Raw genomic sequence first — 17443 nt, 5'->3', positions numbered from 1 at the left:
CTATCTCCCGCCTACTTTTTGGTGTCAGAAAAAGCTAAAAGTTAGCAAATTTTGCTGCAAAACAGCACTTCAAAATTTGTGTTTTTTTTTTTTTTTACGTCAAATAATGGCATAGGTCGTTAGTACATGACTTTCAATGACTGTTAGGGCCTTTATAGTAATGACCATTTAGAAATCTTTGCATTTTACAGTGCATACACAGGCTGTAATGCATTGGAATACACATATTAAAGAGGACCTTTCATCGGTCCAAACATTGTAAACTAAGTATCATGACATACAGCGGCGCCCAGGGATCTCACTGCACTTACTATTATCCCTGGGCGCCGCTCTGTTCTCCCGTTATGTCCTTCGGTATGTTCGGGGACTTGGTTATAGTAGGCGGAGTCTGCCCTTGTTCTGCTGGGCGTCTCCTTCTCCTTGGCTGTAGCGCTGGCCAATCGCAGCGCAGAGCTCACAGCCTGGGAGGTTTTTCCTCCTAGGCTGTGAGCTCTGCGATGCGATTGGCCAGCGCTACAGCCAAAGTATTTTTCCTATGCGACCTGGCTTTATGTCAGTATTTATCTAGTTGCATCCTACTTGTATAGACCAATAATTTGACTACACCTCCTGATGAACCCATAGCACGGCCTAGGGGGGAAACGCGTTGAGGTAACCAAAGTGGTTGTCCACCACTAGGTAGCGAGGTGGCCAAGGTGTTTGACTATCCAGTCAACCTGGACCAACTATATGTTTAGTATCTGTCTATACTTTATGTATTGTGTCTGTATTGTCTGTTTTTTCACTCCATCCAGCTGATCTTTATATTTATTGACGTATTAATTATCCTCACCTTAACCTGGGGTAATCTAGTGCCACCCCTTCCCTGTACTCCTGTAGGGAATTGGAAGGGGTAGCAGTCTAGGTACGTGGACAGGGGGCCTCTACCATCAAGAGTCCTCCCTGGGCTGAAGTTACAGGATAGGGGGAGTTGTAGGGATAACTATTCCCTTACCCCAGGCTATTCACTATCCAATGCTGGATGTGAATATCAGTTGCGTTTAAGTCTTTATATATATTTGTTGTTATGTATAGTGGACCCTAGTAGGATCCTTTTAAGGTATATCAATAAAATTGTTACTTTTAGGGGTTAATTTCCTATGCTGGACTAGTTGACACTAATTGCCTGTACCCCATTATATCAATGTCTATTGACTTTGCTGGAATTTTATCTTCTCACAGTCTACCAAGTATAGCGTCGTACATTGCATATACCGGCTGTGCTTGGTACAGCAGCTCTGCTCCATTCATTTCAATGGGGCCGAGATGCGCCTAGGCCACGTGACTGATGAATATGATGTCATTGGCCTAGGAAAAGCTGAGAGAAGGCTGTGGCGTTCTCGGCAAACTCCGGTGTCCTCTCAGACAGCTGATGGGCAGGGGTCCCAGGTGTCAGACCCCCACCAATCAGACATCGATGACCTATCCTGAGGATAGGTCATCAGCATCAAAATCTTGGAAAAACCCTTAAACAATTAAAAAAATGTGGAGAACAAAATAGAAAAAAAAAAGAAGAAATGCCTGTGTACTATTATATAGCTTGCAGATTAAATTGTACATGAAAAACCTCAAAAAAGGAAATCATCTTATCTACACATAGGTTTATATTTATAATAACGCTAGTGGCATCTAACTATGTATGTATGTGGCATTAAAATATATAAAGCTATATGAAACAGCAGTGATGAGAGAATTTCTGGTCACTCACCTCAAAGGTGTTATCAAGTCTGTAAATTGGTGAGGAGTTCATGGCACTTACAACTTCAAGTACTCCATTAAAATTGTTTAGCTCTTGAAAAACCTGTAGGATTTCAATGATACGACTAACAACCACCACCCGCTCTTCAAGGTTTTCGGTTTCTACAATACATCTGTGGGACAACAGAGGAAAAAGAAAGCCTAAATGGTTGAAGCTCATAAAGAACAAAACAATAAAATCAAGCCCGTTTATAGCGGATTTTTATCTGCGCACAATGGGACAGGGTATAGGAAGTGTGGAGAAATGCAATAGATTGTGTATGTGCCACATGGAATAGAAGTTTATAATGGGGTCCGTTAGGTTTCTGCTCAGAAGATGACTTTGGAGCAGAGACAAAAGTTGTGCATGCAGGACTTTTGTCTCCGCTTCAAAATCATCTTCTTAGCGGAAACATAACAGACCCCATTATAGTCTATAGGGTCCTAAGGGCAGTGATGATCAGTTTGCAGTGTTCACCAGCAAACACATGCGGGCTGCCATCTTTAGTAAGGTAGACTCACCCGTCCGGCGATGCTCAGGTAAGCCCTTACCTGTGCCGCGAGCCGGTCTGAAATCAAATGCGGTCACCGGGAGCAGGGAGTTCCGAGAACAGCCTGATGATGGCCCCCGGCGGCTGTTCTCGGAACTGCCTGCTCCCGGTGACTGCATTTGATTTCAAACTTGCTCCCTGCACAGGCAAGGACTTACCTGTGCATCACCGGACAGGTGAGTATACCTTACAAAAGATGGCAGCTCGCATGTGTTCGCTGGCGAACACTGCGAACTGACCATCACTGCCTAAGGGCTCCGTTTGGCTCAGTTAAGTGCCGAATCCGTCCTTTCCGTTCTCCAGCTCTTAAACGGAGCAGGATAACGGAAAGGCTGAACGGTGATGAGAACAAAGCCTTAGAGGTGTCCAGCTTTGTACAACAGCCCTTGGCATTGCTGGACGGAGAAGACGCTATCGGCCTGGAGAATGGTGGCTCAGCGATTTGCATGGCACTGCTGCCTTTCAACACCAAAGGCTTCGAAACCACCAAAGGCAACATAAGCATGGAGTGTAAATGTTCTCCCATGGTTTGCCTCTTCAGGAGAGGTCATCAATATCCGATCAGTGGTGTTCCAACACCTGGCATTTCAACACCCAGCACTGCTAGTACCCTCCAAACACCGGACACTGCCACTGATCAACTGTTTGAAGAGGCCGTGCCCTCCTCTCAGCTCCTCGTCAAGCACAGAGCCTTACATCATATAGTGGCTGTGCTTGATATTGACCCATTTACTTTAACTGCTCTAACTAAAAGTGCATTTTGTAAGAAAGTTGTTGCTAATTACTTTTAAAACACACAAGTGACCCATAAAAAGTGTCAAAAACAGTCTCAAAATTAGAAAAACAATCTAAATGTGTTCATACACAAATACTACAACAATAACAGCAGAGGATATGAGGACCACAGGAAAGCAATCCAATTAAAAGGGCCACATCTACTGAGCTTCCAGGTATTAACAGGATACAAACAGTTTCCCCCAAGTAGGTCATTTGAAAGTTCCTCTTAACCTCAGAATACGGGTGATGAAAACAGGAGCATTATGCCAGCAAAGTACTGGCAATGCTCCATGGAGGTACCTCACACAACAATGGCTGAGGCGCATACACTTAAAGGAAGCACGCAGCCTAATACACAATGGAAAGTGAAGAACGGATCCGCTACTTACAAAATAACTTCATTTTCCAAAACAGTAAAAGTCAGTAAACAGTCAGCGACAGCGTCGAATCAGGGAAGTTACAATCAAAAGGGTCTCTGCAATGTCATTGTTCGCCAGAAAATCGAAAAGTAAGCGCATAATATTTACGGTACCTTAGAAAACCCCTCTTCGCCATTTCTTTGGATAGAAAACAAGTAATGCTCTTTACCCATTTTAAATCTTTTGTAATGACATATTGGGAAAGCATAACTAATAGAGGATACATGGGTAAGGGCCTATTCACACTGTCAGAGATCACGCTACATTTTTTTCTCGAAGAGTAAAAATACTCCTCTTACTATTTTTTAGGAGTATTTTTAGCCGATTAAATTACTGTAACTTTTGTACTCCTAAATAGTTAATACGAAGGCCTACATAACATTAGGGGGTTGCCATTTATGCAGGGAAACCATTACTAGTATCTAGAACTGTCTTCCATACATAAATAGCAAATTTAGACAATTTTAAATTTAGCTGAGCTCACTGTTGCTCTGAGGGGGGTCGGCACCACTGAGCTCACTGATGCTCTGAGGGGGGTCGGCACCACTGAGCTCACTGTTGCTCTGAGGGGGGTCGGCACCACTGAGCTCACTGTTGCTCTGAGGGGGGTCGGCACCACTGAGCTCACTGTTGCTCTGAGGGGGGTCGGCACCACTGAGCTCACTGTTGCTCTGAGGGGGGTCGGCACCACTGAGCTCACTGTTGCTCTGAGGGGGGTCGGCACCACTGAGCTCACTGTTGCAGTGATTTTATGAGGTTTAAAGGGTTTGTCCTAAGATCGATATTTATTGCCTGTCATTAAAGAGGACCCCTCACCTCTCCTGATTTGTCTGTTTTAATAACTACTTGCACTCCCCATGTAATAACAAACCTGGAGCATCTATTCTTATGACCTTATGTTGACCATAACCATTCCTCTATTATTCCTGCTATTAGTTATGAATGACTTGCTAGCAGTTTGCAGTGAAGGTCCAGATGGGGGTGTCCCTGCACAGCCTGACATTATTCAATCAGTGCTGTCAACTGGTAACACCTAGCTGGACCTTTATTGCAGACTACTAGCAATTCGTTCATAAGTTCTAGTAGGAATAATAGAGGAACGGTACAATATAGAGTCACAGGAATCGATTCCCCAATTGTTATTGCATGGGAAATGCAAGTCGTTACTAAAACAAACATGCCCCTTCAAGTACATGATCGCTGGGGGTCCCACTTTGGTTACCATGTTCTAGTGTTCTCTGGATCAAGCATGGATAGGTAAATAGTGTTGATCTTGGGACAATCCCTTTAATTTTTGCTGCCGTTTCTGTGCCGCTGGTCACTGGGGTTTGCCATCCATCACGTGGCCATTGCTGCCCACCAAAGTTACGTCCTTGTAGATGAGCTCTCAGGTGGGTATGTCTGTGCCACTGGGGCTGTTGGTAGACTCTCACTGGCAGAGCAGGACACAGGCACAATGGATGGTGGTGAATGCTGGTGCCAAGGGCCTCACTGGCTGCAGAGGATGCCGGTTAGAAGCCCGGGTTTTTCACCCCTTAGATGCCGTGATCGCACTACATCAAGGCATCTAAAGGCATTAATTACTTTAATATTGCTCCAATTGCTCTGTTAGATTCTTATCAAGCTGGCAGCTCAGAGGGCATGTACTTTCTGCTGAAAGCTCAGGGGAGCACCTCTCTTCTGCTGCAACTCTCTCCCTATCACAGCTCAAGAGGCAGCTGAAGAATGGAACTGAGCATGTGCGCCCACCTCAGCGAGTTGGACAGAGAAATAAGAAAAACAATACACAGCAGATGGCTCTATATGGAAACATTTTAGCGAGTAACTCGGCACACAACGCCTTTAACCAATGGCTATTACGGTATGTTTATGGCCAGATTAAGGCAAACCAGGTCTTCAAATTTTTGGGCCAAAAAATGGTAGCAATTAGGAAGTAGATGCTTTAATACCACTCAGTGTAAAGAAGAAAGATCAGATAAAGGATAAAGAATACTTACTTCTCAAACCATAAAGTAAGATTGGTCGTGTGCCTAATCATTTTTAAGAGGTTGGGGGAGTTAATTTCTTTATCTTCTTTCGTCCATACACTTCCGACAAGCTCAGAAGACTGAACGGCCCTAAAGGAGAGAAAAATATGTAAAGATCCATTGTCAAAGCCCGGTAGGAAAGCAATATAGGTTTGGATTTCCTACTTATGGCAAGGGTTGTTAAAAGGGGCCTTAATCTTCTCCGGAAAGCAAGCTTAAATACTTGATTGCGTCTTGTGCCATAAGTTTCTACTATTATGCAAGTCACTGCCTTCCCTTCATGTATTTATAGAAAGGCCAAACCAAGGACACTTCAGGAAAACCTCCGTCCTATGTGACCGCTTCTGATTAAAGACAACTGAAGTCATAATAAAAACTCTGTGGACTCCTTTCTTTTAAAAAATAAAAAAGCCAACTCTACTGCAGCCATCTAAGAAATTCACGGAACAGAACTACACAACTCCTCTGCATAGTGCTCAGAGTACAAGCAAGAATTATGTAATTGCCAGAATGGGATACATTCACAAAAGGGAAGTTAATGGTGGATAAAATTCTAAAAACTAATATTTTCATATTATACCATATTGATTTTAAAGCGGCTCTGTCACCTGGATCAACCGTAACCTACCAGGCATATAGCCTGGTAGGATTGATTACGCGGATTAAAACGATACCAGTCTTGTGGCGAAACCAACCTCGCCACTGGGTTTTGGAGAGTGCTGTTTAAAAGCCTCTTGCCTCAGGATTATGGCCCATAGTAACTTTAAAGGAGAAGACAGACCGGCCGCACAGCTTAAATCTGTCTGTGGAATTGTATTTTATGCTATTATGCGTTCGGTTAAATTGTATGTTATGTGAGGGTACCCAGATAGCTAATATTGTTGTATTCATGTATTCTGAGTGCCATTCACCTAATGATATGCACTCAGACTTGAGCTATCTGGGGATATGTTAAATGTCTGTGTTTGCTGTGGGGGTGTGACATTGTGTGTTTAAATGGTGATGTCTGTCCTGTTGTCTCCACATGTGTATTGGTGATCTCCCTTTGTTCTGAGAGATAATTGGATTGCCTTCGGTTGTCTCCGGGACAGAGAGGAGGAAACCATGATGCATTGTGGGGATATGTTGTATCTGTCCTGTGTCGCAGTCTCCCTTCTGGTCCTCTAGGGGCGTGAAGGATTGGTTGCTGTATTTACATTGTATGTGTTGTAAATTACTGATTGGTTGTATTTCAAAACCCTGTGGGCAGTACTATGTTTGTTTTTTATGAATAAAAGGGGCTGTACCTGAAGTACAGTCAGACCACTGCTGACCCTCAAGACGGAGCCTTGTCTCGTTATTGGGGGGATTTCCTGTATGCTGTTAGAGACTGATTGCCAGGAGTGTAAGCTGATTGTATGCTTTTCCTGTTCCTCTGCCGGCAGCTATTCGCGAGGTTCCAGTTTGGAGTGCTATTTTGTATCCAGTTCGGGAGTTTGGTGTTCTGCAGTAGCTGTGCCCGTCTCTCAGAAAGGGGCATATCGCCTAAACGGATTTTAACCCCTTGTCTGCTGAAACGGTCCGTTACAAGTCTTATGTCTGCTGGTGGTATCGTTGCAGAGAAAAATCAACCTTATGCAGTTCAAGTACTGCTCCAGCGACGACCCTGGTGCTCCACAACGACCCCCCCTCCCCCTGCCTTTAGATTGACAGCGCTAGACCGCACTGGTGTCCAGAACGGCGCGTGTGCACAGCATCTTTGCTCGTTTGGATGAAGCCAAAGATGTAGTACACGGTGCGCCGTTCTGGACACGACTGCAGTCTAGCGCTGTCAGAGAGGGGGGCTCATTACTGAGCACCAGGGGCGTCACAGGAGTGGTGCTCAAACCACATACGCCCGCCTCCTGGAGCTCAAATCATTCATTTGCATAATTTTAAAAGTTCATTTTTCTCTACAACGGTACCACTAAGCTACGTAAACTCCACCGTCAGGATGGCTTTCCATCCACTGACAGCACTTTGTGAAACTGAACATGCAGAAGATCTGTAAGATCCAAAGTCCCATCACCAGATTGGAAGTCCTAGCAGAGAGCAACATCTACAGTATGCTACGTAGCATATGTGGCGGCTCTTCATCAGCTGCCAATCCTCCACAGCTCAGCAGGGTAAGAGGGATCCAATACATGTTTTCAGGGAGAGACGTGTAGAAAGTGAAATCAGACACACAAACGCACTCGTCGATGGATGTCACCATAATGAACAGGAGTGTGTGCAAATATGGTGCACCTTGTAGCTGCAAGTTTATACGGGCTGTCTGGTTTCATTATATTGATGATCTTTTCTCAGGACAGGATATCAATACCAGATTGCCGGACCCACCACCAATCAGCTGTTTCACCGCCCCCTCGTTAACATTTGCCTGAGCACAGTCTGCTTTGTAGCAGCGGTTCAGGATCATTACAGCCGTTAATCCCATACACTGTGATTACCCTGCACCAACGCTAACAAAACGTCACGGAAACAGCTCCCAAACTGATACTCTGATAACCCATCCTGTGTATACCAGAAAAGTATGTTTGAAGACTGCACCAGCGCCCCACTTTATTGAAGCGATGCACGGTCAGAAAATAAAGCAATTGTGACAAGCGTCTTCTCTTTTTGCAAGTTTATTTCGATCTATACATTGCTTGAGAAAGGCTTGGTGTAAGCCATCCTGGGTATACGTCATCAATGTCATGAAACCAGACAACCCCTTCAACAAAGCACTCCCACAAATATTTTTATTCTCCGACCTGTTAGAAAGGCCCAGGATGTAAAACATAGTGACGGTAATTTTCTTACCGGTGACTGTTTGTGAGCTATAACCTCTCTTAATGATCCTCAGCTGTGTCATGTGACCAACACTCAGACTCTCCAAATAACTTAGCATCTTATGTGTGGACAGGAAGTCAGTTTCTCCATGTATTCCTATGGGAACCACAAAGTCAGACTCATAGGAGTGAAGAAAGAAGTAACTTACTTCCTTTCCTGTGTCAGTTGGAGATCACATGACACAGCTGAGGATCAGAAAGGAGGTTATAACTCACAAATACAGTCACTGGTGAGATTACCTTCACTATAGATTAGATCTGACCTTTCTAACAGGTCAGAGAATAAAAACTTTTGTGCTTCTTTAAAGAGAACCTGTCAACTCTACTGTCATGTCTGTTGCAGTAGAGAATTGTATTCTCCATTATATAACAATTGTGGTGCATTCTTATAACTATGTTGAACTGTTTCTCTGTTAAATTTGTATGAATAATTGACAACTCCATGTTTTTGGTTGGGAATGTGTCCCCATACAATCTGACACTGTCCAGTCATAGCTGACAATGTCAGACGGCATATGCACAAACCCCTTTGAAAGTAGGAATGGTAACAACCAGTTGTCAATTTATGCATACATTTCTAAGAGGAATAACTGAAGAATCGCACAATGCAGCATTTTAAGAAAAGATGCTCCAGAATCGTTAATAAATGGGGAATGCAAGAATTTACCAAAACGGGGGGTTACAGATCCTCTTTAAAATGTTACCCACAGTGAACCTAGGTCTAATAACCTTATGAATATTTACAGCATACCTGTATAAATCAGACTCCAGTAAGGTCAGCTGGCGAGCTATTTCTATGGGATGTAATGTAAGGAGGTCAAAGGTTTCAATCTGGCCCGGCCGACTAATGTGCCATTCTATAGAGGGTGGTAGGCTTTCAAATGTTATATTGTGGCTAGGTCCATTGGCTTGCGCTTGCTTTTTACGTTGAATGATCTTTGTGATTGACTCAACCCATTTTTTCATGGCTTTTCCTGCAGATTAAAAAAAAAGTTAATGTGAAAATCAAGTCTAAGTTGCCCAATCATTTTTAGTATTGGGTTCATAACCAATTTAAACATTATACCTCTGACCGTTCCAATAAATTCTTCAAGTCTCACTAACAGGTCAGCGTCTCGCTCAAAGTCATAGAAATGATGCTCCACCCAATGCCGGCAAACATTCAGGACCCTAAAAGTGAAGGAGCTAATTCATTAAAACTGGCCGTGGACACGAAGATCTGGCATTAAAAATAATGAGATTAATATGTATGTACATATGTATATATAATTTTTTTATTTTTTATTTTAACACTCATCGAGAAGGGCGAGACACACATTTTTAAGCACCTGCGATAATAGTTCTAACAAATGAAGCGGCTTTCCATCAGTCTGAACTATCCCAATATTTCATACACAGATTTTATATATTTTTTATAGATATACAGGTCCTTCTAAAAAAAATAGCATATTGTGATAAAGTTCATTATTTTCTGTAATGTACTGATAAACATTAGACTTTCATATATTTTAGATTCATTACACACAACTGAAGTAGTTCAAGCCTTTTATTGTTTTAATATTGATGATTTTGGCATACAGCTCATGAAAACCCAAATTTCCTATCTCAAAAAATTAGCATATCATGAAAAGGTTCTCTAAACGAGCTATAAACCTAATCATCTGAATCAACTAATTAACTCTAAACACCTGCAAAAGATTCCTGAGGCTTTTAAAAACTCCCAGCCTGGTTCATTACTCAAAACCGCAATCATGGGTAAGACTGCCGATCTGACTGCTGTCCAGAAGGCCATCATTGACACCCTCAAGCAAGAGGGTAAGACACAGAAAGAAATTTCTGAACGAATAGTCTGTTCCCAGAGTGCTGTATCAAGGCACCTCAGTGGGAAGTCTGTGGGAAGGGAAAAGTGTGGCAGAAAACGCTGCACAATGAGAAGAGGTGACCGGACCCTGAGGAAGATTGTGGAGAAGAACCGATTCCAGACCTTGGGGGACCTGCAGAAGCAGTGGTCTGAGTCTGGAGTAGAAACATCCAGAGCCACCGTGTACAGGCGTGTGCAGGAAATGGGCTACAGGTGCCACATTCCCCAGGTCAAGCCACTTTTGAACCAGAAACAGCGGCAGAAGCGCCTGACCTGGGCTACAGAGAAGCAGCACTGGACTGTTGCATGTCATTCGGAAATCAAGGTGCCAGAGTCTGGAGGAAGACTGGGGAGAGGGAAATGCCAAAATGCATGAAGTCCAGTGTCAAGTACCCACAGTCAGTGATGGTCTGGGGTGCCATGTCAGCTGCTGGTGTTGGTCCACTGTGTTTTATCAAGGGCAGGGTCAATGCAGCTAGCTATCAGGAGATTTTGGAGCACTTCATGCTTCCATCTGCTGAAAAGCTTTATGGAGATGAAGATTTTATTTTTCCGCACGACCTGGCACCTGCTCACAGTGCCAAAACCACTGGTAAATGGTTTACTGACCATGGTATTACTGTGCTCAATTGGCCTGCCAACTCTCCTGACCTGAACCCCATAGAGAATCTGTGGGATATTGGGAAGAGAAAGTTGAGAGACGCAAGACCCAACACTCTGGATGAGCTTAAGGCCGCTATTGAAGCATCCTGGGCCTCCATAACACCTCAGCAGTGCCACAGGCTGATTGCCTCCATGCCACGCCGCATTGAAGCAGTCATTTCTGCAAAAGGATTCCCGACCAAGTATTGAGTGCATAACTGAACATAATTATTTGAAGGTTGACTTTTTTGTATTAAAAACACTTTTCTTTTATTGGTCGGATGAAATATGCTAATTTTTTTAGATAGGAAATTTGGGTTTTCATGAGCTGTATGCCAAAATCATCAATATTAAAAAAATAAAAGGCTTGAACTACTTCAGTTGTGTGCAATGAATCTAAAATATATGAAAGTCTAATGTTTATCAGTACATTACAGAAAATAATGAACTTTATCACAATATGCTAATTTTTTTTAGAAGGACCTGTATAGATTTAAGGCTACTTTCACATTAGCGTTTTTTTACTAGATCCGGCAGGGTTCAGCAAAAACGCTTCCGTTACTTATAATGCAACCATCTGCATCCATTTGTATTATCTTTAACATTGCCAAGACGGATGCGTCATGAACTCCATTGAAAGTCCATGGGAGACGGATCTGTTTTCTATTGTAGCAGATTATGGTCAGAGAAAACTAATCCGTCCCCATAGACTTGCATTGGGGGTAATGCCATCTTGCTCCACATCCCAGGAGGGATAACAAAATACAATATGTTGCGGTTTACTCTACGGTCTGGGAACACAACTAAACGGAACGCATTTTGGAGCATTCTGTTCAGTTCAGTTTTGTCCCCTTTGACAATGAATGGGGACAAAACTGAAGCGCTTTTTTTTTTTTTTTTTTTTTTTTTTTTTTTTTAACGGTATTGAGCCCCAATGATGGATCTCAATACCGGAAAACTTAAACGCTAGTGTGAGAGTAGCCTAAGTTGTAACACTGAAGAAAATGGAATGCGTAAGGGCTACTCAACCAGGTGTCAAGCAGCTTACAGTAGGTGCCTAATTTTATATTAAGGGGGTTGTCCAGGAATAAATTATTTTTGAGCTTCCCCTAGATCATCAGGGAAAAATTATTTATTCCCAGACAACCCCTTTAATATCTAGGACATTGGTTCTTGCTGGGCACTTAAAGGGGTTTTCCAAGATTTTTGTACTAATGACCTATCCTCAGCATAGCTGTTTGAGAAGGCACCGGCATTCTTGTTAGCGCTGCAGCTTTCTCACAGCTTTGCCTAGGCCAGTGACTGCACGTTCATTGTTCGTGTGGCCTAGCAGTAGCTCAGCCCCATAGAAGTGAATGGGGCTGAGCGCAATACCAAGCACAACGCTATACAATGTACTGGGCTGTGCTTGGGAAACTGTGAGAAGACCGGATGCTCACAGGAGTGCCAGTGCCTTCTCAAATAGCTGGGTGTCAGACCCCCACCAATCAGATACTGATGACCTATCCAGAGGATCTGTCATTAGTATAAAAATCTTGGAGAACCCTTTTAAAGAGCTAGGGAGAATTTGGTTCAAAAAATGGCTGAAGTCATTATATTTTATATGCACAGTAACCTGACCCATTTTGGCATCCCCTAGGCAGTCCTTCATCAGGGTGCATGTAATTCGCAAGGAGGTAGTAAAACTACTATTCCCATAAACATACCATGTGTATGCTGTGTCGTCTACAGAGCGTGTTCAGAGACTCTACTAACATAGAAACAGAGTGGCTGAAGAGCACTAATGCACCATCTTACTGCTGGGTCATTGTTGCATGTTTGGCCACGTAACAATTGAACCACACTACAGAATATTGGTCTTGTGGTGGTTTAGACTGGTAGACTTTTGAAACAATATTGAAATTACAAAAATATTCACTTGGATGGCTTGGGGCAATGGCCTAAGATTGTTAACTCAGCACATACCTGAAATTGTCTCCTACATTTTTCAAAGTACAACATTATGAGAGTCAACATAAACTTACCGCAACTGTACAGGTTGCACATATTCTTTTCTAAACCTTTTGAGCTCTGCGCTGAGTGGTTGGTCTCCGTTTTCCATGGCAATTCGATCTGCTTCACTTGGTTCAGGCTCTGGAATCTCGAACCTAGTCGTGGACACAGAGATATTGTACAAAATGACAATGATGGCTTAAAAGGAGATTTTTGTATAACTTACCAGGAAAATTTCTTTCTCACTCTTCGTTGGGGGTATAGCTATGTCCTCTAGGACGCGTTGACACTAGATAAAGCTGTTAGCTACTCCCCTGGCAGCTATACCCCCTCCAGCCTGGAGAGAGAGCTTCAGTTTGTGTACAAGCAGTAGGAGAAGCAAGCCAACCAAGAAAAAAAAAAACATGGAACACCAAAACATGCCAAAAGACCCAACGGGGTTCATACCAGCAACTGTGGTCCAACAACAATACTAGGTGGGTGCTGTGTCCCCCAATGAAGAGCGAGAAAGAGATTTTACTGGCAAGTTATACAAAATTCTCCTTTTTTCATTGCGGGACACAGGATCTATTGCGAGGACCCTCCGGAGGACAAAAAGGGGTGCCGTACGCCAGAAGGGCATGGATGCTGCCAATAACGATCAGAGCCGTGACAACGTCCAATGATGTAACTCCCTTCCGTAGTGTGTGAAGGAGAGGGACAGTGAAGGAAGGACAATTTCTTCATTGATATGGAAGTCAGAGACCACCTTCGGGAGAAAGAGAATGGGCCGGAGAACCCCCTTATCCTTGTGAAGACAAGGGAAAGGTTCTCTGCAAGAGAGCACCATCAACTCGGACACCTGTCTGATGGATGTGATAGTTACCAGAAAAACTACCTACTAGGACAGGAGTCGGAGTGAGATCTCCCGCAAGGGCTAAAGGGGAGAAGACAGGAGCGCTGAGAGAACTATTTTCAGATCCCAAGGTGGTAGAGGATGGTACGGAAGAACCATATGTGCCACTCCCCCATATGTGCCACTCCCAGAAGGAAGGTTTTCATGGGCACCAGGGGAGCCAGAAGACGGTGGAAAAGATGTGTCCACCAGGACAGAAGCGCCCAAACCTGACCCATCAAGGAACTAAGGGCTAAACCAAGGTCCAAGGAGAGGACCGTGGGGAGAGAAAAAAAAAATGGAAAGAGGGGATGTCACGGCTTTACAGAAGCCAAGGAAGGACCTCCAGGTCCTACAATAGATCCTGGGCAATGCGGGCTTCCTGGCCTGAATCATAGTGCGGAGACGTCCGCCGAAAACCCTCTCCACGTCAGAATGGCAGTTTCAATAGCCACGTTGTCAATCCAAAAGACCCTAATGCTGATGTAAGACTGGACCCTGTGAAGGAAGGTCGTCTCTGAGTTGCAGTGACCAAGGGACGTCTCCTAGAAGGAGAACAAGGTCGGCGTACCACACGTGACGGCTAATCCGGAGCGACTAGGAGTTGTTGGAATGCCCTCCATCTTGATCTTCCATGAAACCCTGGGTAAAAGGGGGAAGGGGGAAAACACGTAAAGGAGGGAGGACTCCCGCCAAGGAGATATCAGGGCGTTCACGCCCCATGCTTCCGGATCTCTTGTCTGGGAGAGAAGGTGGCAGCTGTGGTGTGGATATCGCTAGCACGCCCGGGACCATGGAAGGATTCCCTGTAGAAGGAGGGATGGGGAGCGTGTCTGGAAATGGGAGCCACTAAACGAATACACTGGGCAATGCAGATGAGGGAAGGTAGGATCATAGGAGCTACCAAGGCTTGCGGGGTGGCTATGAACCATGAGCCAGAGGGGAAAAGACAGGAGAAGAATAGGCTAGGTCTAAGCCCATTCCCCGTCTGAGACCGGCGATATACAGAAATAGCCAGGAATTAAGTGACCGTTCAGAAAAAAACTAAGCCTGAGGAGGAAGCTAGGTAAGGGGAGTCACACTGTATTGCTAGCCCCATACCCCAGCAGAGGAGAAGGCCACCCACAAGGGCCACCGAATTCAGGGCTAGAAGAGTCCACCACCTGACGAAAGAGCTGTGCAGTAAGAACCAAGTATGTAGTGGTAACGCAATACCGTTCCCACAGTAGTAGCCAGCGCTTGGCCCATCAGCGCAAAACTGAGGGGGAGGGGGGCCTGAGACTATCCGTGGAAGCCACGTACCATACTGCTCCAGATAAGTAGAGCTAACCTTAAAAACTTCTACCTGAAAGGGTGCTGAACAGGAGCAACTGCTAAGCCAGCACCAGGTCCGACCTGAGGGGATGCCCCATTGCAGCGACCACGAACTTGAGCATTAGCGAAAAAGTGCACCTGTGGAGGAGAACACGCTGCAGTAGCTAAACCAGAGTGCCAGCATAACCATTTTCCCAGAGAAGGAGGAGTGGTGGATAGAGAATACAGAGCCAGTGAAACACTCGACTTGCTGGAACGTACTCCCCATATATGTGCAATGGTGTACGCCCTACGTATTGATGCGGACAATATCATGACCGACTGGAACAATGGAGGCCCATGGAGATGAGGGTCTCTAGGACACATAAGAGATGCTAGGAAAAAACCCTGAGAAGACAGAGGATGTTATAATTATGCGCAAAACCAGCACCAAAGGAAAAGAAGGATACAATGAAGAATAGCCACCGTGTCTACTGGTGGCACCCATATATCACTAGAGTAAGAGTACCGGGCACCTGCGAGTACTGACTGTTGCCACACCCCTTTGTGAAATAAGCGAAGGCACCTGGAGCCGCAGTGCAGCAGAATTGAAGCATCTGAAGATGTTTAGTTATTCCCCCACTAGTAGATCACTTGTGAAATGGGGTAATTCAACAGAAAGCACGGTGATGTGCAATACTCCGCCTATGGAAGGATAGCGTGACAGTCGGAACCATATTCAATGGTAGTGCAATTACCCTACCTAAGGAAGGTGGAAGCATACGGCAAGTACTTAAGCCAGTGGTAGATAGAATACTCCACCTATGAAGGGGGGCGAATGCCCACGGCGAGAACTAGTGCAGATGGCGAGTCCTTTACCCCGTGGGAGTGCAATTATTGCACCCAAGTAAGGGGGTAATGCATACAGCACGCAATGTAACCAGTGATAATGTCATCGCGCCACCAATGGAAGAGGCTAATGCATACGGCAGGTACTGAACCCAATGCTATTGTACTTAGTCCACCTATGGTAGGGGACAATGTATAAGACAAGTAACTGTATCCCAAAGTAGTGCAGTTACTCCGCCAAGGAAGAGGTAATGCATACGACAAGTACTGCTGACCACCGTAGACGCAATCTAGGGAGATTGCTTTGGACTCATGTCAGGGTCCGAATCAGTGATTCTCCCCCCTTGGACAGACCCTCCCCTGAGAGGGATGGTGTGTCTGAGCAGGACTCAGGGAGGAAGGGTGGGGGTGCGGAGATATTCGCTTGTGTGTAGGGCTACCCCTCAGAATCTCGCCCCTGGCAGTTGTGGACTGCGAAGGTGGGGACTTATCAACCAAACTACCCAGGGGGTGGAATGGGAACTTCTAGAGGCCTCTCCACCGGATTGCGAAGGCGGCGCATTATTAACCAAACGACCCGGGAGGGTGGATGGGGAATGCCCGAGGTCCTTACTGAACTGCGCCGGTGGAGAATTATCAACCAAACGACACCGGAGGGTGGTTTGGGAGTTCCAGCGGTCCCCCACTGGATTGCGCAGGTGGAAAAAATATCAACCAAACGACCCAGGAGGGAGGATTGGGAATTCCAGAGGTTCTCCACTGTATTGCGCCGGTGGAGAATTATCAACCAAACGACCCTGAGGGTGGATTGGGAATACTTCAGCTGTCCTCCACGGGATTTGCGAAGGTGGAGAATTATCAACCAAACGGTCCATGAGGGCGGATTGGGAACTAAGCAAGGTCCTCCTTATCCGAGATAGGACACGGGCCCAGTCAGGAAGGGGTTAAATTCCACCACATTATGCACAGTGTACTAGAGGTAGAGCCCCAGATAATCAGGTGCCAGCCTAAAGAATGGTGGCTGGCCAGGAAGGGTTAAGGCAGTCTTGAGGACCAGTGGGCGGAGCTCAGCAGGTGTCTGGGGGAGGGGGAAGTAGGACGGGAAGAATTCACGCCAGAGTGAAACACGCCCCCCCCCTCACCCCCCCAGGGACGAAGGCTGCAGCTGCGCGGCTATCCAAGAGAGTGCCCCCCTCAGAGGGACCGGAGCAGCGCGAATGCGCCCGCCCGGACTGGGGGCATCCTCCCCGCAGGCCAGGCAGAGAAAAGCGCGAGCCAGAACACCGATGCGGAGCACGGCCGATCACTCTGCGGTAAACCCCTTCCGGAGCAACGCTCCGGCATCCACATTCGAAAGGGGCGGATCATGTGGTAGGTGTCGGGGGGAGTGGGAGCCTACTAAGCCCCCCCCCCCCTTCCTTGCATGTCTGACCGAGCGCCCTGGACCACAGCGGTGCGCTCGGTCCCCATAGTAGAACAGGATTGCACAGGTGGAGCATAACCACTTCTGCCATTAACCCCCTATGGAGAGTG

The 17443-nt window shown here is 45.5% G+C and overlaps 1 protein-coding gene across 1 annotated transcript in view; it reads right to left on the bottom strand.

Moving 5' to 3' along the window:
* SOS1 (SOS Ras/Rac guanine nucleotide exchange factor 1) overlaps positions 1 to 17443 on the bottom strand; it is a 142285-nt gene that overhangs the window by 22909 nt on the left and 101933 nt on the right. The window contains exons 12-16 of the mRNA XM_044289759.1: positions 12927 to 13049; positions 9466 to 9569; positions 9151 to 9373; positions 5521 to 5640; positions 1748 to 1910 (exon numbers count right to left, since the gene is read on the bottom strand). Coding sequence (XP_044145694.1) covers positions 1748 to 1910; positions 5521 to 5640; positions 9151 to 9373; positions 9466 to 9569; positions 12927 to 13049 — 733 coding nt within the window. The remainder of the gene's footprint in view (positions 1 to 1747; positions 1911 to 5520; positions 5641 to 9150; positions 9374 to 9465; positions 9570 to 12926; positions 13050 to 17443) is intronic.

Source organism: Bufo gargarizans, chromosome 4, assembly GCF_014858855.1.
Source record: "Bufo gargarizans isolate SCDJY-AF-19 chromosome 4, ASM1485885v1, whole genome shotgun sequence".
Taxonomy (NCBI): Eukaryota; Metazoa; Chordata; class Amphibia; order Anura; family Bufonidae; genus Bufo; species Bufo gargarizans.
Note: the sequence above shows the minus strand (reverse complement) of the source record. Positions and strands in the feature narration are given on the sequence as shown.